At 39.1% G+C, this 24,105-nt stretch overlaps 1 protein-coding gene across 5 annotated transcripts in view; it reads right to left on the reverse strand.

Moving 5' to 3' along the window:
- The window catches only part of ABCB11 (ATP binding cassette subfamily B member 11), a 42,795-nt gene that overhangs the window by 2,092 nt on the left and 16,598 nt on the right, over positions 1-24,105 (reverse strand). For 2 of the 5 annotated variants that reach the window (XM_009087964.4, XM_050976792.1), the window contains exons 12-28: positions 22,346-22,459; positions 20,289-20,399; positions 19,219-19,344; positions 18,218-18,421; positions 16,789-16,959; positions 16,214-16,415; positions 15,444-15,522; positions 14,464-14,599; positions 12,740-12,898; positions 10,027-10,131; positions 9,768-9,929; positions 5,557-5,760; positions 3,449-3,690; positions 3,182-3,338; positions 2,231-2,428; positions 1,246-1,452; positions 375-521 (exon numbers count right to left, since the gene is read on the reverse strand). In XM_009087964.4, coding sequence (XP_009086212.1) covers positions 375-521; positions 1,246-1,452; positions 2,231-2,428; positions 3,182-3,338; positions 3,449-3,690; positions 5,557-5,760; positions 9,768-9,929; positions 10,027-10,131; positions 12,740-12,898; positions 14,464-14,599; positions 15,444-15,522; positions 16,214-16,415; positions 16,789-16,959; positions 18,218-18,421; positions 19,219-19,344; positions 20,289-20,399; positions 22,346-22,459 — 2,724 coding nt within the window. Of the gene's footprint in view, positions 1-374; positions 522-1,245; positions 1,453-2,230; positions 2,429-3,181; positions 3,339-3,448; positions 3,691-5,556; positions 5,761-7,544; positions 7,707-7,803; positions 7,909-9,767; positions 9,930-10,026; positions 10,132-12,739; positions 12,899-14,463; positions 14,600-15,443; positions 15,523-16,213; positions 16,416-16,788; positions 16,960-18,217; positions 18,422-19,218; positions 19,345-20,288; positions 20,400-22,345; positions 22,460-24,105 lie in introns of all 5 variants that reach the window. The other 3 variants (XM_018911505.3, XM_050976791.1, XM_050976790.1) reach the window with 3 other exon arrangements.

Genomic DNA, 24,105 nt, shown 5'->3' on the forward strand with positions numbered 1-24,105 from the left:
GCTTAGCCGGGTAATGAACTCTGTTTACCAGTAGTAAAACAAGGGACAACTAAACACGGAGAAATCAAGGAAGGCTTTTACTCTGCTGCCATGCTAAATGTCAGCTGAATGCTTTGAAATCCAGGCAATTCAGACATTTCTGAAGAAGTGCTGTCTCTCATAGATCAGTATTAAGAGTACTTGGGGCTGGCTGCTTTTTCTTACAGCTGTACCTCCTGCACTTCTTGGAAAGATCATTAAAGGTGAAAGGCTGAATTCACAATGTGGAAAAATGTGCAATCATGCAGCGGAGTATGTTGGCATATCTATAGAACAGAAAAGGTATGTTGTAGGCCATTGTGTTAACTTTCCCTTGATTATCACTGCACATTTACCTTTTCACTTTCTGTGTCTAAGGCAGATGTAGCTTCATCCAGTAATAAAATTTTAGGGTCTCGTATGATGGCCCTTGCTATGGCAATGCGTTGCTTTTGTCCACGAGACAGCTGGGATCCCTGAGCCCCGACATTAGTTTCATATTGCTGAAAAATATACAAAAGGAGTATTTTATTCAGGTCTAATTTAACACACCAGTACCCAGCTAAAGGAAGAGCAGGAGAGGGGCAAGAAAGTTGACCACTGCTGACCACTTGCAGAACCAAGTACTGGGAATGCAGAAACAACATACAGCAGCAAACATGTTTGGGGTGAGGTTTCCAAGCTGTATTTTGTCTGCACATGGCCCTGAGGCCCAGGCAGCACAATGATGAGCCTGGAAGGAAAATGTGATATCAAAATGTTGACTGATTTGTGTGAGGAAAACAGAATTCTCCTTGCCCTAGATTTGGGAGAAGAGGCTGAAAGTGATTTAAGGGCTTTCTAGAAAAGTGCTTTCTTTGGGTGCCTAAATTGGATCCATCCCTTATATGTTCTTTTTATATTTATATTATTTCAGTGCATTTAAATACTTTTCAAGTGTACATAAGCAGCCAGCTTCAAATATTTTTATCTAAGTGTTATGTCCTACTCACCAGGCAAATCGCCCACAGTTGGGAACAGGATTTATGTGTGTGCCTACTGTGTAAGAATTCAGTAATAACTCACACCCAGACTCTAAGGAACACAACAAATGGTCACAGCACCCTCTTGCTTCTACTGTCACAGCTGTAAAAGGACATAAAAGGTGCATGCATGTAGCAACTTCAACGGGTTTCAGAGCAACTCCTGCAATGAACACTGAGCAGCCAAGGCTTTGCAGGTACTTACGTTAGGCAGAGACATGACAAAGTCATGCAGTTGAGCCTTCTGGGCTGCTTCTATGACTTTTTCCATGGTTGCTTCTTTTGTGTTACTGCCGTATTTGATATTATCAGCAATGCTGCAGTCAAATAGCACAGGCTCCTGTGACACTATTCCGATTTTTGATCTGAGAAACTGCACATTTACATTCTTAGAGTCATGTCCGTCTATTAACTATGAGGAAATGGGAAAAAACTTGAAGCATCATTGCAAAACAACAGCTTGCAACACCCACATAGTTTATAGCAAAACTAAATGATTTAACCATATCATTAAAACACAAACACAACTCATTTAAAGTGATTGGTTGAATTGCTTGTCTCTGACTCCTTTGTGCATGATGTGTATTTTGTGGTATGGCTTTGATCCATCCCACAAAATACACTAGACTATTTGTTCAACAGAAGTCCTAGTGAACTATTTAATTGCTTAAAGATAGGCACATGCTTTATTGCCTTCCTGACATAGTGATCACCACACAGATTTTTTCCAGAGAAAGATAAATCAATCAAGATAGGTAAATATTTACATTAGGAAAACATAAGAGAGCTTTCTAAGCTATCAGTAATTGAATAACTGGAAGTTAAATCTAGGCAAGTTTCCAGGCTCTTTGTTGCTCCATTTAGCTTGTGCTGTCACACAATACATATGTATATGTTCACCACATACATTTGTATGTTTCATACAGAAGCTACCAAGGCAAATGCCTATGCCCTACCTAATGCATAAGAGTGCACCTGAGGCATGTAGTTCTCTTATCTTGTCTGAATATGTCTGAGATAATACTTGGGAACTGTCCAAGTAGTCCCATCTGTCCTTTCGAGAAGGAGAGGAAGCCTCAAACTGCACATGTATGAGCCACCACTGCTAGGCTGCACAGTAGGATACAGGCAGAAGGCCCTTGGAGCACTGATGAAAACCAGAGCACAAACCCCACATTTTTTTTGCTTACCACACTTCCTTTCTCAGGGTCATAGAAACGCTCCAGAAGTTGGACACTGGTACTCTTACCACAGCCACTACTTCCAACAAATGCCAAAGTCTGTCCAGGTTTTACAGATATAGAGAGTCCTTTCAGGACCTGAATATCAGGCCGAGAAGGGTATGTGAATTTACAGTTAAGAAATTCAATGCTTCCCTTGAAATCATCCTGGTGAAAAGAAAAAGGAGAAAGATGTTACAGTGAGCTCAAGCTCAACCTTGAATTGCAAAGTAGAGGACAACTCTTCCTCAGATCCATTCTTGCATCTTTTGCTTAAAATCTGGCTTTTGTACTTATGAAATCATCTCAGGAAAAGGGAAAAAAAAAAACCATACTGGAGTAGCTGCCTAGATGTGAAGCTATTAGTCATAACACTTTCTCTGTTTATGCTTCCGTGCATGGCACTGGTCAGAGGCATAAATTGGAAATGGCATTGCCTTGCCAATGGGCATATTTTTCATTTTAATATAGACACTGTGTATAAAATAAATAATTTCAATTTTCTGGGTCTGACTTTCCAATTCACCAGAAACTGAGCATTTTCATTTTGTCTGACTCAACAATTCTTTGCCTCCTTATGAACACCTGCCACCAGTTTGATGGGAATGGAAAAATCTCCATTATAATCAGCAACAGTAAGGCTTGCCATGAACTGTAAAGCAGGAAATAAGAGCTTCCTGTTCTGTGAGTCATCCAAATCAGTTCCATTCCAATTTACAGTATTTTTACACTGACAAATTCCTAATACTACTCTGTCTAGTACAGAGCTTTCTTCCAAAACAGCAAGGACAAATGAAACTTTTACAATCAGCATAACCATCTTGAAAAGCATTGATCCTCATTGACTCCTGAATCACTAGTGCAACATCCAGGCCTGTAGTGAGCTGACTGACATCACAAATTATACATATCCTCTCTTACCCATTTTTCCCCTTTTTCACTGTAAACACTGATTTGAGGAAGCCGATCAACCAGTTGAAAAAAGCGTGCAGCAGATGTTTTGGCTTTGGCATAGTTTGGGGTATAGGAAGAAGCTCTTCCCAAAGCAGTTCCACTGGTGACAATTGCAGAGATCACCCTGTGGGGAAGGGAGTAAACGGTCATTCTTGGGAAGCCATCAGGAAACTGAGCACCACACGAAGTCCAGAACTTTTAGAGCCCTGTTTGTGGCTCTGAGCAGGCTCTCACCTGAACACAAAGCTGTAATGGAGTCCTTCTTTGTCCACAAGAAATCCCCCGTATCGGTAAGAGACGGAGTTGGCAATGAACACAATGCTCTGGGCAAAGCCAAAGCAGAGTCCGTACACGTGTGCTTTTTTGATTGCAGCTCTGTAGGGCAAATCCAGGTGCTTTTCAAAATTGTCAATAAACATTTTCTCTTTTCCTATCCCAGCTACTGTTCTGATGTTAGAGAGAGCTTCACTGGCAATCTGGAAGAGGGGAAAAATGGGTAAAAGCTCCTAATTTTTACTTGGAAATGTAGAATGTGTTCTCACAAGTCTATGATTCTTTCATGAACTCAGGACACTGATGCAATGTATAAATTCATTCAGACATGATACAGACTGGCCCAAACATCAGAAAGCCTAAAGAGAAATTTTCCTACAAGCAATTTTCTTCTGATTTCCTCGAGAGCAATGCTCTGCCTTGCAGTAACAGTTCCACTGGAGCTGTTACTGTAAGCATTTTTAGGGAATCAGGCACGTGCTCTCACTTGTGACTTATTTCACATAATGTGAATAAATGTGACACCCACAAAAGAAAAAAGTTGTTTTAGGAACTTCTTTGGTTCCATGGATTTATTAATTAAATATATTTATTTCAATTATTTTGTGTTACTTTTAGCAATAGTCAAAGAAAGAGTTAAAAGGGATAGCATCCCCAACTTCCATTTCATAAATTGAATCCACTTGAATTTACTGTTTCCTCACCTGCTCACCCTCCCTCCCTCTGATGTCCAAAAGCCTAATGAAATGGAACATATGACTCTTCAGTGACACAATTTCCAAGATTTTTTACCTTGTACATAGGCAAAGAGTAAGAAAATGCTTGCCTGTGCACATAGAAAAATGCAACACAGGAAATTATGAGATAATCACCACAGAAACTTGTGTGGAACTTTTATTAGTTGTAGGCTTCCTATTGTAATTTATTGCCAGTCAGAATTTGGGTTTATATCCCAAGAAAAGAGTACCACAATTTCATCTACAGAAGTAAATTGATGGCTTGTTTGGTCCTAATTTCACCCTTTTAGTCTCCAGTAATTTTACTAAGAAATTGTTTTCAAATGCTGTAGTTTGCTTGGACTTTGATAATAGATTCATAATGTAACACCTTCCTTTGGGAAACAAGTGTGGTATTATAGCTTATGAATGTTTTCAGCATGTAGGAAAAGATCTGAAAGTAGACAATCAGAAATCCAGTTTCAGGGTTTTTTTTTTCTGGCCAAAGTTGATAGTCAATGATAATGATAATCATTATTCAGTATGAAGGAGCATATAATAGGTATTGTGAATTGGATTGTGCAGACTTCTTCCATGTTTAGCATGGCTCATGAGCAATCACTTTGGAAGAATTCAGTGGTTTTAGCATTTGGATGCAGTGCTGGCAAATAAATTGGAAAATAATACCAGGCACAATCAATCATCACCAAAACTGCCGAAGCATTGCTTAAAATATGACTTTATCATAGCCTCTGGGATGTTCTATTGAGTAATAGCTGTTGCCTTGTCTCATTAGTGAGGTTTCACTCCTTGTCAAGAAGTGTTTTAAGACTTTTGTAAATAATTAATTATTCTGGGTGTGGACAATTGGTCAGGTCCTAATTCTTAAGACAGGAAGGGCTAAGAGCTTAATTCTTAAGCTGGTACGAGCCACCAAAGGAACAAGTGTCCTGTCTAAAATCCACAGACTGATTTGTGGTTCAGTGCCAGATTCTCAGGTGCGAGCATTTCTAGGTGAACAGCTGTCACTACTTTCTGAGGACAGCTTAATCCCAGGTCATCAGCGAATAGGAGTTTAAATAAAACCCAACAAAGGTGAACTGGACTGCTGAGAGATCTGTGTCTCCCACTTCAGTCCAATAACTTTTGCAAGGTCAGTCACATTCTATGCAGCAAGTGCTTTTGCAGTTAGTGGGTTGCCAATGCTGTTTCAATGGTTTAACAAGATGAAATATTGCAATTTATTCACAAACATTGCCAATTTCATGACATTTGAATTACTGATGGTCCCTAAAGACAGATTTTTCATCTACCTGTGACTGCAAATATAAATTAGTCTTTAAACAGCATTACCCTTCCAGTAGCTTCCAGTGCTTTCTTGTCCTGCGAGGCAAATCCTGTCAGCATTTTAGCCTGCATAGCTCCAGATAAAGCCAAAAATGGCAGGAAACACATTATTACCAAACTCAATTTCCAGCTGAAGTAGAAGGCAATGATCAAGGACACCCCAACGTTAGTAAAGGAATTGACAATCATTCCTATCTGCGATCCAGTTGCCTTTGAAGAAAAGAAACGGACATCATTGATTTTTACTTCAAAAACAAATTAAACAAATCTTCCTATAAAACTTTAGAAAACCGTAAATTAAAATAACATAAGACACTAACAGCTAGACTGCACTGGAATTTAGCCAGTCTGGATATACTGTTTCCAGTTAATTGGATCAAGAGCAGGGCTGCAAATGTCCAATATTCCTTTGATCCACTAGAATTTCCATTGAGAATTCAGAAGATTGTTTCTACTATTTGTGAGAAAGATAATGTAATTATTGAAATCTGTTGCCTTGGTTCCCTGAAGAATCACTCATCCTAATACATTATTTAGCCTCTACATTTATCCATGTAGATATAAATAATCAACAGGATCATTTTATAGCTCAGCTATTAACAATGAAGCCTCAGCAGTGCTAAAATCAGTAAGCAACATCAATGAAAAGGTATGAAACAAAGTTGTATTTCTGCCTATCCCTTTATTAAGGAAAAAACTTAAATACTGCTTTGACATCATCTTTATTGAATACATTTGTCTGCTCCTTATGTACTTCAACAATGCTATTCTTTCTAATAGACTTATTTACTCAAAAGTAATTTTCTTTCATAGCAGTAAACAGCACCCTAAATAGGAACTATATTGCTATGTATTAGAATAAAAATGTACATTTGATATCCTTTATGATTTTCAGTCAAACTCATTTGCAGAGTATGAACTTGGCAAAACAAAATGCTCATTATCTCCTCTCTGATCTGCAGCAAGGTCTATGTCAGGCAGTGGAAGGTTCAGGGCACTGATACGCAGGTAGCTCTGGTCTCCCTCACCCTCTGCAAGCTGTGGGTCGAATGGCTGTGCCTCAGTGTTGTGCTTCAAACAAAGATGTCCCTTTGGACATTAAATGATTAGTCAGAGTTTTAAAAGTTTTATTTATTTCAATTAAAGGATGCCCTTTGAGGTTTGCGGCAGGTTTCCCTGATTCTGTAGAAATTGCTGCTGACAGGACTTTAGGAAACCTCTTCTCTAAAACCCCCATTAAAAGGTTTTTTAAACTAACAATTTTCAGTCAAGCTGAAACGTGACAATTTTTGCAACAAAAGAAATCTGTACATCTCCTTCCTATACATCTCCTTGTTTCTAGAAAATTGCTTGCATTGCAGCCCAGCAAAATGGCATCTGACTCACCTCTACCTAAGGATCAGTTCAGATAGGGAACATATATAGCTCAGCATGATTTAACCCTCAGCCACTAAGGAACAGAATGCATGCAGCTAGTGTCTCACTTTCCCAAACACTGAACCTGGCTGCAGGATTCCCAGCTGGAGCACCAGCCAGTACTGAAGATTGCTTTTTCAAGTGGGTTGTCAGTTCAGATCAAAATTGCCACAACATGCACAATACCATGTTGAAAACTGGAAAACATGGTTATTAATGACTGTCACTAACGTACTATTTTGACATGTTTTTGAAATAAACACTTTAACATTGTGACAAAAATCTAATTCATCTCCAGAAAAAAAAAAAAAGAAAATCAAACTTCTGCACTGGGTGTTCCTTCCCATTCCATTGTTGGTTGGTATTTTATTGATTTTTGTGGGTTTTTTTGTACTTTTAGGGTATACCATATACTACTATTGGTTCCACGGTGGCAGTCTATTAATAGAAATAGCCTAATTGGCTTACTAAGAACTGATCTGGCTGGTTGCATGGTAGCTAATTTCTGTGACAACATGCCAAAAGAGGCCTTCAATCAGTGTCTATAGTAAAATGATTCATAAGGTGCCAGGTCTTACCCCTTGGACCTGTGAGGCATCTGTTGCAAGCCTGGTAGTCAAAGCCCCGGGGCTGTTCTTCCGGTCATCAAACCAACCAATGTCTTGCCCAAGCATAGCCTGGAAACCAATTTTCCTTAACCGTCTTGTAAGCAGCTCACCAGACTTGGCAAAGGTGTATCCCTGGGGTACATGAGAATAAAAACAGACTGTAAGAGAGAGACACCCACTGAGAAAGAGTGCAAAACCAAAAATATGTATTGCTAAACTGGACCATTACCTGGAGAAGCTGTGTGAAAAAGGAAACAACTCCGACTAAGACAAAGAGCACACAGACACCATTGATCTGATTTTTTTGGTTTTCTTCATCAAGAATGGAGAAGGTCTTTGAAAATAAATAAATAGAAATGTCAGTTTTGCTGTGTGTGACATATGTACTTGATTCCCAATTGCCAAGTACAGAAACCCATCCTGCAACCAAAGCCAGAACACAGAGTTCTCCCTCACCCCCCGCAAAGGTCCAATTCCTTATTTTTCCTAAGGTGAGCCTGGATTAAAACATAATGGGTTTTACTCCTGTTAACCAATGAGTTCAGTATGCTTGGTGTCACACACACTACTCCTATTTATGGCCCATCCCTGGTTATAATTAACCACTTGCCCCCCACAGTAAATGATGATAACAAGAGAATAGCAATGTAATAAACAGCATAGCAACAAAGTAACAGTAAAATCTGTCCTGTAAAATCGAACTATCCCATTCTGCAGCTATCCTAACATGGTCAGTTATGTTTTTAGTCTGTGTTCTTTATTAAAAAAATAACACTGACAATGGCAACCTGCATCATGGACAATAGCAGCAGGTTTATAAAAAGAAAGATTTGTTGCTGAGGTGTCCATATTCAGATCATATATGTCTCAGCAGTTTTAGTGTGGACTATCTTTCATTTGGAGCCATGGACTCCATGCCTAATAGGAGTAAGAGCACACCTTTCAGTTGAGTTTCACTGGAAAGGATCCATACTCTGAGACAATTCCACAGGGAGAACCAAAGCATAAGTAAAAGAAACTACTGAAAATTTTGTTCAAAAGGTCCATACACAGTACTATCTAGTTCTTCATTGACTTTTTGGACTTATTTCTGAAAACCTTCAGGGCAGACTTAGCTAAATTTATCCTTTCACTTCATAGCTGTGGGGATTTTTCCCTCACTTCCCCAGCATATTTGTCCCAGAGTACAAGCCCATGTGTCTGATACAACAATACTGCAGATATTTGGGCAGATCTGAAAGCAGATATATATTCCATCTGCCTGACTGCTTTTGCACCAGGCAGAAATGTTTTAAATTTATGAATATTAAAACACAGATGTTGGACTTCCCTCATGTTCATTATGGCTTGCTTTTTCTTGCAGCCTCTCTCCTTTGATAGACTGAGACCTTCAAAAGTAAGAATTCATCCTTGGCAATGAAGGTATTTAGTATCGTTAGCCCCAGACCTCCCAAGGTCTAGAAGACTCCTCTCCAAAGGAATCAAAGGTAAGATTCACTGTGGAATGCATACAGCAGTGTCTCACCTGCTAGCTAGTGAAAGCCACAGTCCTTGACATGAGGTCTGGACACTAAAAAAGTGTTTGGAGGTGGCACACCTATGCCTAAAGGCCAAGGACACTGGGCAGAAATATTAGAGCCTGGAACATCCTTTTTTCTCCTGCTCATGGGATCTTACTTAAGTGCAAAACTGCAAGTAAATGTGATTCAAGTTATAAGCAACTTCCCAGTGAGACATGTCTAAGCCAAAACGATACTCCCAAAACACCAAACAACAAAAGGTCAATCTTTCTTCTGATAAATTGCTGGCACTGCTCTTAGCATGCTTTTCTACCAGGAGCTCAAATGCTGGGTCGGTCATTCATTCATTCGTTCGTTCGTTCGTTCGTTCACTTTTTCCTGCCTGTAGGTTTTTGACCTCCATCTGTCTACCTTTTAGGGCATATATTTTTGCACTCATGTGTACCTACCATGACCTGTGCAAGCAAGTGGGAAGCATATCAGATGGGCAGCAAAACCACAAAAAACCCATGGCATTCCCATTTTGTTCCCAGTGAATGTGTTGTTTAGTTAATAAGATACAGCTTGAACAGATCTGGCTGGTTGCATGGTAGCTAATTTCTGTGACAACATGCCAAAAGAGGCCTTCAATCAGTGTCTATAGTAAAATGATTCATAAGGTGCCAGGTCTTACCCCTTGGACCTGTGAGGCATCTGTTGCAAGCCTGGTAGTCAAAGCCCCGGGGCTGTTCTTCCGGTCATCAAACCAACCAATGTCTTGCCCAAGCATAGCCTGGAAACCAATTTTCCTTAACCGTCTTGTAAGCAGCTCACCAGACTTGGCAAAGGTGTATCCCTGGGGTACATGAGAATAAAAACAGACTGTAAGAGAGAGACACCCACTGAGAAAGAGTGCAAAACCAAAAATATGTATTGCTAAACTGGACCATTACCTGGAGAAGCTGTGTGAAAAAGGAAACAACTCCGACTAAGACAAAGAGCACACAGACACCATTGATCTGATTTTTTTGGTTTTCTTCATCAAGAATGGAGAAGGTCTTTGAAAATAAATAAATAGAAATGTCAGTTTTGCTGTGTGTGACATATGTACTTGATTCCCAATTGCCAAGTACAGAAACCCATCCTGCAACCAAAGCCAGAACACAGAGTTCTCCCTCACCCCCCGCAAAGGTCCAATTCCTTATTTTTCCTAAGGTGAGCCTGGATTAAAACATAATGGGTTTTACTCCTGTTAACCAATGAGTTCAGTATGCTTGGTGTCACACACACTACTCCTATTTATGGCCCATCCCTGGTTATAATTAACCACTTGCCCCCCACAGTAAATGATGATAACAAGAGAATAGCAATGTAATAAACAGCATAGCAACAAAGTAACAGTAAAATCTGTCCTGTAAAATCGAACTATCCCATTCTGCAGCTATCCTAACATGGTCAGTTATGTTTTTAGTCTGTGTTCTTTATTAAAAAAATAACACTGACAATGGCAACCTGCATCATGGACAATAGCAGCAGGTTTATAAAAAGAAAGATTTGTTGCTGAGGTGTCCATATTCAGATCATATATGTCTCAGCAGTTTTAGTGTGGACTATCTTTCATTTGGAGCCATGGACTCCATGCCTAATAGGAGTAAGAGCACACCTTTCAGTTGAGTTTCACTGGAAAGGATCCATACTCTGAGACAATTCCACAGGGAGAACCAAAGCATAAGTAAAAGAAACTACTGAAAATTTTGTTCAAAAGGTCCATACACAGTACTATCTAGTTCTTCATTGACTTTTTGGACTTATTTCTGAAAACCTTCAGGGCAGACTTAGCTAAATTTATCCTTTCACTTCATAGCTGTGGGGATTTTTCCCTCACTTCCCCAGCATATTTGTCCCAGAGTACAAGCCCATGTGTCTGATACAACAATACTGCAGATATTTGGGCAGATCTGAAAGCAGATATATATTCCATCTGCCTGACTGCTTTTGCACCAGGCAGAAATGTTTTAAATTTATGAATATTAAAACACAGATGTTGGACTTCCCTCATGTTCATTATGGCTTGCTTTTTCTTGCAGCCTCTCTCCTTTGATAGACTGAGACCTTCAAAAGTAAGAATTCATCCTTGGCAATGAAGGTATTTAGTATCGTTAGCCCCAGACCTCCCAAGGTCTAGAAGACTCCTCTCCAAAGGAATCAAAGGTAAGATTCACTGTGGAATGCATACAGCAGTGTCTCACCTGCTAGCTAGTGAAAGCCACAGTCCTTGACATGAGGTCTGGACACTAAAAAAGTGTTTGGAGGTGGCACACCTATGCCTAAAGGCCAAGGACACTGGGCAGAAATATTAGAGCCTGGAACATCCTTTTTTCTCCTGCTCATGGGATCTTACTTAAGTGCAAAACTGCAAGTAAATGTGATTCAAGTTATAAGCAACTTCCCAGTGAGACATGTCTAAGCCAAAACTATACTCCCAAAACACCAAACAACAAAAGGTCAATCTTTCTTCTGATAAATTGCTGGCACTGCTCTTAGCATGCTTTTCTACCAGGAGCTCAAATGCTGGGTCGGTCATTCATTCATTCGTTCGTTCGTTCACTTTTTCCTGCCTGTAGGTTTTTGACCTCCATCTGTCTACCTTTTAGGGCATATATTTTTGCACTCATGTGTACCTACCATGACCTGTGCAAGCAAGCGGGAAGCATATCAGATGGGCAGCAAAACCACAAAAAACCCATGGCATTCCCATTTTGTTCCCAGTGAATGTGTTGTTTAGTTAATAATATACAGCTTGAACAGATGGGATTTCTCTAGCCTTATTCTTGAAAATTCAGGACACTTTCCTAAGCACCAGTTAGAGCAACACTGAATATCTTCAGGCAGCCCTCCAGTTCCCCACCAACTTGGCAAGCATTTCCCTAGAAAGCTTTTACACAAAAGGGGACACATCCTTTTTTCTATCACCACCAGGTTTTGAAGAAATAAACATTCATGGCAGAACTTGTCAAGTTTCAAGAAAGGTGGTGGTAGTGGATTTTGATAATATTGTATCTTTTAGTGAATGTAAAGTTTAAAGCATATTCCTACTTCCTGCTTCCAAACCTATTCATGCAAGCCTACTCTTTGCTGGTGGCTGTGAACCCAGGTACAACTACCTACCTCTCCCTAGGCATTCTGCAGGGAGCAGGCAGTAAAAAGGAGTCTGAAATATGTAAACAAAAAAAGTGAAGTATTTTTTAGATCTGATCCAAAGCTTTCTCAAAGGCTTTCGAAGTTTGTATAATGAAATTCTGCAGAGAACGACCTTTGCAGTCCCTCTCCACTGTACCTGCATGTGAGGTATTTTTTGCCTCATCTAAAATAAACTGTATGCAAGTATAGAAACCCATTCCCAAAAGTTCCTGGAAAATGAACAAAAGAGATAATGAAGAACACATGACAAATGCTGATGACCTTACCCCTTCAAAGAGCTCTAATGATAGTTTCATGACAGTGATATAAATATCTCTACTGAATAATTGTTTATAGGCGAGAAGGTTAACCCCATTTTCATTTTGAGATCTAAAAATTTGCCAAAACATGTCAAGTTGTGCATCATAAATTCACTCTCTTCTGTTTCAGAGCTAAAATACACTTTAAAATGTTACCATAACATACCCCAAGAATCTGACTGAATAACAAAGCATAGAGTGGATTGACAGCTCCATTCGCAGCTGCTGCCAGAGATCCAAGCACCAGGTATGGCCACTCAGAGGCATTGTATTTCAAAATTCTGGTAAATGGTACAGGCTTGGCATCTTCCTCCACAACAGATTCCTAAAAAAAACAGGTTGGATTTCTGAAGTGAATGCATTCCATCAGTGATGCTCTCCCTTTGACAGTGAGATAAAATAGTTAGCCTAATTTATTAAACTAGTGGCCCAAACAACTGCTCTAGCTTTGGACAGGAGGGGCAGCTGCTGTCTGGAACTCTTTTGTGGACCTAGTAAGTCAAGTTTACTTAAAAAACCACTTAAATAAACAACAAACTTTACCATCCCTGGGAAAAAAGAGAGAGATTCATATCTTTTGCAGCTCTAATTGTTCCAGCTGCAGAGGTTATTTACAACCAGTTTGAGATTTTCTGCTACTGAAACTCAGGCTATTCCCTTTCAGCTGTCTCCAGACAAGGTGTGATGAAATACCCAGTGCCAAAATTTAAATTCCCTCCTCACAAGCAGCTTTTTCTGTCACTCATTCAATCTCTTAAATACTATTTTAAAGTATTGTGAGTGACCATACTGATCAGACTGCATCAAATTAACAGGTATGTGATATCATTAAAAAAAGAGAGATTTCAGAGTGATAGCTGGATTTAGGCTTTTTACATGATAATTATGCCTCCCTTCTGTGAAACATCCTCAAACTATATGCTGAATTCCCATAATTATGCCCAGTAAGGGCAGAATATTCATCATCAAATTATAACTTATCCTTCAGTTTGATTTGTGCAGAATTTTTGTAACACTTTGTGTGCTCAGCTCTGCTCATCTCCCTCAATTCATATGACTAGAAACAGCCAGGCAAAAAAGACACTGTGAAGACCTATCTTTTGGAAATGTGCAGGGACGAGTGGGTGGAAACATCTTGTATTTTCTCTTTTTTCTGAGCTGGTGCCAGAGGGATAGCACTCAAGCCCTCTATTTATCCACAGAATAGGCTTGGCAATAGCAAGAAGGGTAACTTCTATCTGCTGCTCTCTGTACTGAGCAACTGCGGCCATGCGAATTGATGCAGGGAGCTTCATAGGCACTTTGGAAACCCACTGTGCAAATTCCTACATATTCTGTGTCATTTTAAGGCGTGCTGTCCTTTATTTTCTATGCCAGTTGATTGCCCAAGGATACTGAAGTGAAAGGATTTTGGGTTAGGTTGCAGTGAGGGTGTCTCTCTGCTCAAGTCTCCAGATGATTTTTAGAGGAAACTGAATTTATTCTTTACTGAACAAGAAGCAGTGCCATTTGTATTACTGAGAGCCCATTAATTACACTTCACAGACTGAGCAGTTTGCTTTTTGTCATTTAATTCAGCTTTTAGGAATGTATGTTTTTCAACTCTATCTACAACATATATCAATTTACCAACAGGTAGAGAGCAAATAGCAAAATTTCTCTGCTAGAAATTTTATATGGACCAATAATCAAAACAGCCATCAAAAAGCAGCCTAGGGTTTACACAGAGATAAGAATTGAAGCTGTGGTTTTGTTTAAGGAGAGAAAAGGATCAAGTTAAGACATACCCGCCAAGAACTCTTAAGCTACAAGCACATAGGTACAGGTGATCATTAACAAGTAATATAACCTATTCAGTTGAAAATTTAACAACAAACTATGGGACCTGACCTTTTGTGCCTTTCCATCATCGTCTCCATAAGAAGGGGTAAGATAAGTGGACTCTGCAGGATCTCCTCCAATAGACAGTGGGGGGTCAGGGACCACATTAGAGAGTTGGGATCTTGAGCGCTCCCGAAGTGAAGCTCTGCAAAGAGAAGAGAAATGGCCTGCTCTTTACAGATTAGTAAAAACAATATATGCTTGCAAAGCAGGTATGTTCTCTCACCTTTTTGGGAAGAAAATATCTCACCAACTGGGACAAATACTTTTCAAAATAATATTCCACTCATACCACTCAGACGTTTTCTTAGATGGACCATGTACTGTGTATTTTTAAGTAAAAATGTCTTGTTCTAATACATTTGCACAAGTTATAAAGACACCAAGTCAAATCACTGTTACCACTACCAGTAATTCAGGAAGCTGAAACAAAGCACCTCTCTCTCTGACAAAACCCTGTAATGTAGAAGATGTATTCATTTGCACATGTTGGACATAGGCTTGCCTGGAAGAAAGTGTCTAGCTACAAGAAAGTCTGGCTGTGAAATGCTTTAACTTTCATAAAGTAGAAGCCATAATAAAAACATGCTTGTGGATTGCATTGATTTCTCAAGTAGTTTGCCATTAAATAATTTTTCAAACAACTGGACAGAAAGTGCATTAGATATTACAACTAAGGCTGTATGTTAGTAATATCAAACCCAGAATATTAACAGAGTAGATCAAAATTGGAAAGAAGGTACTATGGATAGAAAGGACCAAAATTAAGAGCCTTGCTATTCATCCATGGATTTCAATCAGTAACATTATTACTCAAGCTATTTCTTTGCAAGAGACCTCTATCTCAGTAAAATGCTTGCAGCCATTCAACCCTCTTTTACACAGCACACAGAAAAGTTATTTATTAGGATTTTGGAATAGTGGGATGAGGTAGAAACATTGAGAATAGTCTGGAAACATTTAAATTTACAACTATTTTTAAGACTCACCGTAAACTGGCATGATAGCTTCCCCTGCTGAATGACTGGACATTCTCAAGATTTGGCTCAACCACATCATTCTCTGCTGCTGCAAAATACAGTATACAGAGCTCTGAAGTTAGTGCCAAAATTGAATGCAACCTGTGGTTCTGCAAAAAAGTGCATAGCCTCCAAGTTATAAATGGAATACTTCGTAGAAGGAAAGGGGTGTAATATAGCTTTGCTACTCAACCTACATGTTTTACAAGTCTCACAATTTGTATTTGACATAATGAAGTTAACTGAATATTAGCCCAAGGACCATCTCACTTCGGATGTGACTGCTAAAGCATTTTTACCTATTTTAACTCTGCAATTGCTCTCTTATTTCAAGATAATAATATCTAATGCATGCTTCACAAAAATACAACAAATCATTCTATTGAACCTTAATTTCCAGAAGCTTTGATTCAAATCTGCTTCTAGGAAAACAAATAGGATGATTTCAGCATAGTCTGTAACGTGCCTGAATTCCAAGTGCAAGAGAACTGGACTTCTGGCAATCAGTGGAGTTAAAAAATTATGGATATTTCAGATCAGACAAATTAGGAAGGTCTTTCAGTGAGTATACAGCAAAATCACTTTGGCCAGGACTAGCAGTGTATTACTTGTATGAAAGATTGAATTCAGCCATAAAAGCGGGAGAAAAAAAAAGGCAGCTACTAGCCCTTATAAAAAGAAAAACAAATCTGCATTCTATGGGATTTTACATTATTTTATAAAATAAAAAAAATACTTACTTTGTGTTTCTTCTCTGTTAGGTGCCGTGTCTCCTTTGCTTTGTAAGGTCACCAACATGAAATAAACCCCTTTTCTCTGCAAGAGTTCCTCATGAGTTCCTCTCTCTACAGCCCTGCCGTGCTCAAAGCCGACGATGACGTTGGCAGCTTTGATGGCTGACAGGCGGTGAGCGATGGAGATCGCCGTGCGGCCGAGGCGAGCCTGAGGGAGACAACAACAGCCCCACTCCCAGCACAGCTCACTGAAATGCTGCCCATGAGCTCTGCAATCTAAAGGCTTGTCAAACTAACTGGAGTCCTTCTAGTGGCTTCATCCCACTTTGACTTTAGCTCCATCCACAGCCCACAGAGAAGCATCTGTTTCTGGGCAAAGGGAGCTACAGGTTTCTGTTCATGTCCCAATGTAAGTAAAAATTATTCTCAGTCCATATTTCTAAGGTTCTACTTGTACTTATAAAACAGTTATTAAGAAACGCTTCTGACTGATTTGTTGCAATTCAGGAACACCCTCTGCAGGGTACATTATAAATAATTTCTGCTTTTTGGAGTCTGATTTTTGCTATACTATAGCAAACCTTATGAAGTGCTTCTTGGACAATTGCTTCACTTTCATTATCCAGTGCTGATGTAGCCATATCCAGGAGCAGGATTTTGGGGTTTCGCACCAAAGCTCGAGCAATAGCTATCCTCTGTTTTTGACCTCCACTCATCTGGCTTCCACCCTCTCCAACATGAGTGTCAAATTTCTGTGAAGGAAAAAAGTTCAAATCAAACAGATGAGAAAAAAGCCTGTTAAGATCCTGGTGAAGGTAGTGGTCAAATGTCTCAGATTTGTCCTTGGAGTAGACTTTAAACAAAAACACTGTTAGTGCAGCAGATTCAAAGAGCAACAGGTGAAATAACTTTCTTCATAATGTACAACATCATTTTGCCTGAATCAGGTTTTCAACCCCATGCCAAAAGTATGCACTGGTTAAAAAGGTGAGATGTACTGGTTCAGCTTGAAACAGCTATATCAGCAGAAGCTGAAATGGAGAGGAATCACCCACCCACTCTCCATCAGATGATTCACAAGAAAACTTTTCCTGGCCTTGTCTGCTGATGACCTGTGACCCATGAACACTGTGTCTGTGATTCATGGATACCATATTCTGGCAGCATTGGGTTCAGGTAGAGAATTAAATAAACACAAAAGCCTGGCCTATTGAGAGACAGGATCATTATATTCACTTAGAGCTAAATCTTTTTTAGCTCCATTTCCATGAAATAACTAGGGGCCTTTGAACAGCCTTTCAGTAAATAGTTTCCTGGAAGCCTCAAAATGCATACATGGAGGATAAAGACAATGTACTAATATTAGTTAATGGTACTTGAATCATGTCAATAACATTCACTGTTGTAACATGTCATTTTCAGAAGCTACTTGACAAAATAACATTCAAAAAAAGTAGAGAGCTCGATACTACCCAATTTGGGCTTTGTAAGGAGGAATGATTGAAGCCCTGTCATCATCAGGGAAGAAACTGGAGAAGAAGGAACCTCTAGCTGGCTTACAGAGCTCATACAAGGAGGTGAGGTTGTGAGCATCAGTACAGACAAGTGAAGTAACAAATGCTGGCTAGTGGGAGGCTGAGCTCTACATTGCTTTTGGCCTGAGCAGAAACATATTTCCAAAACATGAAAAATACAATTTTTTAAACCATACTATGATTATTACCATAATATTGAATGTTGTGTAAATGATTCCTGAAGAACTGATTCTTCTCGGGGTTCGGGGTTGTATTTTGCGGGGGGGGGTGGGATGTTTGCTTTCATAACTTCATGGCATACATGTAGTAAGGCCTAAATAACTGTAGTCAGAGGAAAGGTTGTTGCCTCCTATCTGTATTAATCTTCTATCCTTCCACCTGAGCACAAATTGCTGCAGGCTAGGAGGGACACAAGGACAAAAAGATTCTTTTTTCTTATCAAATTCTGCCAAACAGTTTCCAAGGCAGAGCATACCTGTGGTAAGTCCATGATGAAATTGTAAGCATTGGCCTGTTTGGCTGCTTGGATGATGTCCTCCATGGTAGCGTCGTCCCGCCCGTAGCGAATGTTCTCTGCAATCGTGGTGGCAAAGAGCACTGGCTCCTGTTCAACTACGCCAATCTGTGAGCGCAGCCACTGGATATTCAGGGAACGGATGTCATGGCCATCCAGGGTAATCTACAATTCGAACATGGACACAAAGTCAGGGAAAAAATCAGGGACATTATGCCCTCCACTTCAGAGACTAAGAAAGACACAGTGGAAGTGAAGGGCCTGTGATGCTGTTTCCATGACCAGCATAAAAATCAGCTTTCAGATATAGAAGGTGGCAAAGCAGTGGTAGTAGTATTGGCTCTTAGAGTTGTGCTCTTTGATTTCATTTCCCATTTCTGTTTGGCACCAGAAATAAAACCACATGAAAAGTAATCATGAAAGTGATGATTATGTTATTTACAGTAATTTGTTTCTTTGTTTTTTATATACTCAAATACAGGTCAACGCCTGTGATTATGTGTTCCTGTTTGATATAGGAACTCATAAATAAAATGACATTCTGAATAGCTATAATTCATATTCTTAGCCAAGCCATTACTAAGTGGTAATTGCATATACCTAAGTGATATTATGGGTTAATGTTTAAATGTTCAATACTGTGTATTCCAAAAAACATTTGTCACTCTTGAATTATCATTTCTATAGGCATAGTTTTTTACATAGATTTAGCACTGAATTTTTATTTTCTCCTAACAATTTGCTCTTTCACATAATTGCTTTTATAAGACTATTAAGCACAGTTTTTTAAAAGAAATGAGTAGGAAGATATTTCACTAATTTAAAAAATAATTGAGAAAAAAAAAAGAAGAAGAAAGAAATTAAAAGAAAGATAGTAGTATTGCTTCCCACCTTGGAGAAGAAACCATGACATTCTTTCAGTTTCTGGGGCCAGAGAAACACATTCTAGGCTGGACACTCACCATGCCATCAGTGGGGTCATAGAAACGCTGGATGAGCTGTATTGTTGTACTTTTCCCAGCTCCACTAGCTCCAACAAAAGCTGTCATCTCTCCTGCTTTAATCACCATATTAAGGTTATCCAAAATCTGGATAGGAAAAAAATATAAAAAGAAACAGAATCTGTCTATTTTAATTCTCCACAGTCATACAACCAAGTGAATATATTCTGTTTCTTAAAGATTTGAAGCAATTTTACAAAATTCAGAAAAAGTATTATGAAGAAAGAGGATAAAGCAAGCCACATATTTTTACACTGTTTGAAGACTTTGTAGATACAGAACACTCATTTCTACAACAGGCAGGCAGATTTTGACTTTTCATTGTTCTTGTTGTTCATCATTAAGAACTAGTCAATAATAATACACAAGAGAAGTTAATTAATTATATTCCCTTTAAAGAACACTGTGTGTGTATTGTGAATGTGTGCTACAGCATAGATATTAAGAATGTAACCATGAAATTTTGTAGAAAAATCTGATACAACATGTGCTTCCATCTTTAGAAGTAATATCACTAATATGCTTGTCCAATAACATGCTTTTCCAAGGAGAATTTGTCAATTCAAACACAGGAGTAGAGAAATAGTGGCAAATACAGCCTACACTCCTGTCCCTTTCCTAGACTTTAAATGGGTCACATGGTGCATTCCCAGGGTAATGGAAGAGGTTTATAAAATCTCCTTGCACCATTCAGTTCATTACTTTGTGTTCTGTCTCGTACACATTGATACAAGAGCATCACTGATTGCAAGAGAAGCTGTACGCAGGTGAATTTGCCCAGAATTACTGGGAGTTTATGTTCAGCAGCAGGGAATATGCAGATGTGGCAATGGATATGTCAGAATGGTAAAATAAGCCAAACAGTAAGCAGAAGAACACTTTAATGAAAGAATTATTCAGTCTACTTTTAAGCAAAGACTCTGGGCTTCTGGAAAACAATCTCTATGGAAAATCTAGAAATTGCTGGCAGAACCAGGATATTTTTCTTGTTTACAATAATTATGTTCACAGGGTGGGTGATGAATATTTACCTTTACGTCTGGTCTGGATGGATAATTGAATGTTACGTTATGAAATTCAATTTCTCCTCGTACTTTATCCAGCTTGTAGCCATCTTCTGACATGCAGTCAATGGTGGGTTTCTAGGATGAAATTTATTGGGTTATTTATTTGCTGTTAAACAGTCAACAGTGCTGCACTAGATAAATACAATACCATACAAAGCCATGGCACTTCTTTTTGAACAGCACTTGGCTGCATGGAGCCAGCTGCAGGCTCTGCCCCAGGGTTAGCAGGCAAGGGACGTGGAATTGAGGGCCAGAGTGATGGGGGAGTTGGCATGGGTGGGTAGCACAGACAAGAAGGATGCACCCTCTTCTCATTGTAGGCTTACTGCAAAAATACCACAGCCAACCACTCAGGCAGTTTTTGCTGGAACTGAGTAGCTGACTGACAGAGGCATTTTGACTAAGCTAATTTAGCCAGCTCCTCAGAGATAAAATGGCACTACCTCACTCAAAAACATCCTCTCACAGCACCAAACAACTGATTAATTCCTGAAATCCTTCAGGCCTCGCCACTTGGCAATTAAAACATCCATCCTTGTACACCCAGTCCTAAGAGCTGAAATACTGGAGTTTTCCTAAGAAGTGCTTTGGGTCTCGCTTACTTTTGGCCAGGTTTTGGGTGTTGTGGATTGTCTGACATGAGCGGAGAACTGAGAAATTTGAGGAATCCCAAAGAAATAAAATTTTTTAAGGATAGATTTCTGAAGCATGGAATATAAACAGTAAATTAAAACTATAGCAATGAATATTTGATAACTGAAATGTGCATGCTTTTTTAATATAGCCTAACAGATTGAAAGGAAAGTTAAGATGAAAAATGTGTATGTTCTAAGATGTTAAGAACAGCTACAAGATTGGTTCCACTTTAGGAATATAACTTAAATTCCAGTACTAATCTATGAAGAAGTTTCACTGATCCTGCAAATGAGAACCTCAACATGACTAGTTTTAATCCCAGGGCAGAGCTGTGCTTGTACTGTCTAATCACAAATCTACAAATGTGGCAAGCAGATGGATCTAATTTTGTCACCCTTTCTCTAGATAGATGAAATGTGATGTTGGTTTGTTTTTTTTACCCTAAGGTTATGTGACTCACCCTTATCCTCAATATTGTGATTAATCCTTACTGTTGCAACTCTTAATGATTTTAAATTTTTTCTCAGAAAAACACATCCCTAATTCACCTCTATTTTCAGTACATTTTAGAGCTTTAGATTATGAAGTGTATGTGTTTTGTCATTATTACAGAAGTTTGAAGGGTTACTAAAAACTGCTAGCATTACTGTAGCCTTATGTGCTCTGTAGAAGACAAGCAGCATTTTACTGTATTTACACAGCTTTCAGCACAATAAATCTTGTCAGTGAACAGAGATAATACATACTTTAAGAAATCAACAGTATATTTCCAACCACTAAATTTATAAAGCTATAGAAAGGTATCTTCAAGAAAGGAATCAGTAAATTTCATGGCATCTCAGGGTCTCTCATACAATTATTTCAAGTATCTGTTTAGATAATATTGTGATTAACATTTATGACAGCTGCATGACCAGTGCCTGTGCTCATTTGATCCCATTTTTGCTCAGGGTAGCTCTGGGACAGGTGACAGAGGCCACCTTTACCACTAATGCCAACAGAGCCACAGCTTTGGATGCCATCTGGGAGCTGGGAGCTATGGGATGGCTGCTGCAAGTTTGGTTGCAGAGTGGCTATTACTGCCTGCCAGTGCACCTTCCATGGGCCAGCACTGATGAGTAATTGCATGTAAGGAGAAAAGGGAGCAAAGAACAGCAGCAGCTTAGGTAAAGCTTCAGATCTCAGAACCAGGCCACTTAAGAAATCTGTTCAATGTGTTCTTTGAGCCCATGTGCATCCCACTAGACTTTTCTATTGCACAGTCAGCTTTTCTTTATCGGAATCATTTTTCCTCATCTACACCGCAGAAAAAACTAGTAGTACTTCAGGCATATTTAATTATTTTTCCACTACAAAGTAACACAGCTTAGAAATGCATTACTTACTTTATCTATTGTCTCAAAAATATTTGTTGCAGCCCCACGACCAGTGGCAAAGGCTTCTAGACAGGGAGATGCCTGGCCAAGATTTAACGCTCCTATTAAAACACCAAAGAAAACCTGAAGAAGTGGAAAAAGAAGTTAACAAAGTATGACATCACATTTTTATTATAGCTTACAGCTTAGACAGACAAACTAACTACAGTAGCTTTATGACTTCTCATGCATCTGCTGAACTGAAGTGATTCACTAAATGAGCATTATTAGCCAACGAGAAAGCAAATAAATGCATTTCAGAAGGCATTTTTGCTGTCTTTCAAAGCTCTGCTTGAGGCTGAAGTAAATCAACTCATATTTGCCTTTGCCTAAAAAAGTATGCATCTAGTATGCATTTACTGAGAGGCCACTGATGTATTTTTAAGCCATCTCAGTTTGACTGTGTGCCTTTTCCTTGAAACAAGATCTGGAACAGGACATTGGTGGGAATTAGATTATTTCAGAGATGCCTTTTACCAGTAAGCAAAAATAGAAAGAAGCTTAAAACACTGTATTACAATCTTTGTATATAGCAGCTCCTGTCTCATCCAATACTGACAAAACTTACTTTTGAGGAGGTACAGCTGTAGAGAATATTTTTTTCTCTGTCTAACAGAGAAATGAAGTGTAAGGGTTGCTGCCAACACTGGATAAGCCACTTTTTGAGGTGAAATTATTCTATCAGTGTGGGTGGACAGTTTCTACAGATAGCACATACCCAATGGGCTCATGGTTTTAAGTCCTTTTCTAAAAACCAAAATGAAGAGTTACTCACTAATGATCCCCTTCTGAAAGCCCAAGGATCCCTTTTTTGCTTAAGCCTAGGACAACATGAGAGAAAATGAGCAACAGCATCTGCTCTTCCAGGGAAGACTGACAGACAATAAAGGCAGCTGGATAGAGTATTGAATATCAGAGGACCCTTGAGTCCAAGAATTGAGCCCTGGTGTGTGGCCTTGCAATCAGAAGCGAGTGAAGCTGTAGCATATCAACTAAAACACAAAAGTGTTCAAAATATCCTAAGAGCTGCCAATACTTCATTTCTATCAAAGGTTTATATGGAGGTTCTTAAATATAGACAGGAACTAAGACTGCAAATGCTGGCAGGGGCTTCAAAGAACAGGACAGTAGAAGGTGGTAAACGTAAAGAAGGTAGAGCCTTATTTAGCATTTGTATACCACATAGATGCAAATTATTTCATTGTCTGTTTCTGCATTGTATTTTAAGTATAGCTTATTCTTCATAGTGCTGCCATAAGGGGTGTGCTTTTGAACATTTTTGACAGGCTTTTTCCTAGAATTTACTGTTTTACTTCTCCTCAGTTTTTCAGTTACAGAGATGTTTTGGCAGAACAGGTCATAAGGGTTGGACAATGCCTTTGGTGTAGGCTTTTGGTCCATTTTGTTGCTTTATTGTGGGTGCTAGTTTGAACATTCACCCTGCACATAAGGAGACATGGAATGTTATGTCTGGTATGTAATCATTTGCTCTAGCTTGGCCTGGAAATTCTGCTAAGAAGCTATCAAGGACCCAGATAAGCTTTTGGATCCAACACAAACAGAACTCAGGATATACACTGGGGCAAATTGTTTAAGGAAACGCTACTGTTGAGAAAGAAATAACAGTACACAGGTCTCAGTTCTCCTTTGCAGTATAATGATGTTCACTGGGAATATCCCTGTAGCTGAAGTGGAGGAATCTACTGAATGCATACTGTGCACTGTAAATA

Source organism: Serinus canaria, chromosome 7 (assembly GCF_022539315.1).
Source record: "Serinus canaria isolate serCan28SL12 chromosome 7, serCan2020, whole genome shotgun sequence".
NCBI lineage: Eukaryota > Metazoa > Chordata > Aves > Passeriformes > Fringillidae > Serinus > Serinus canaria.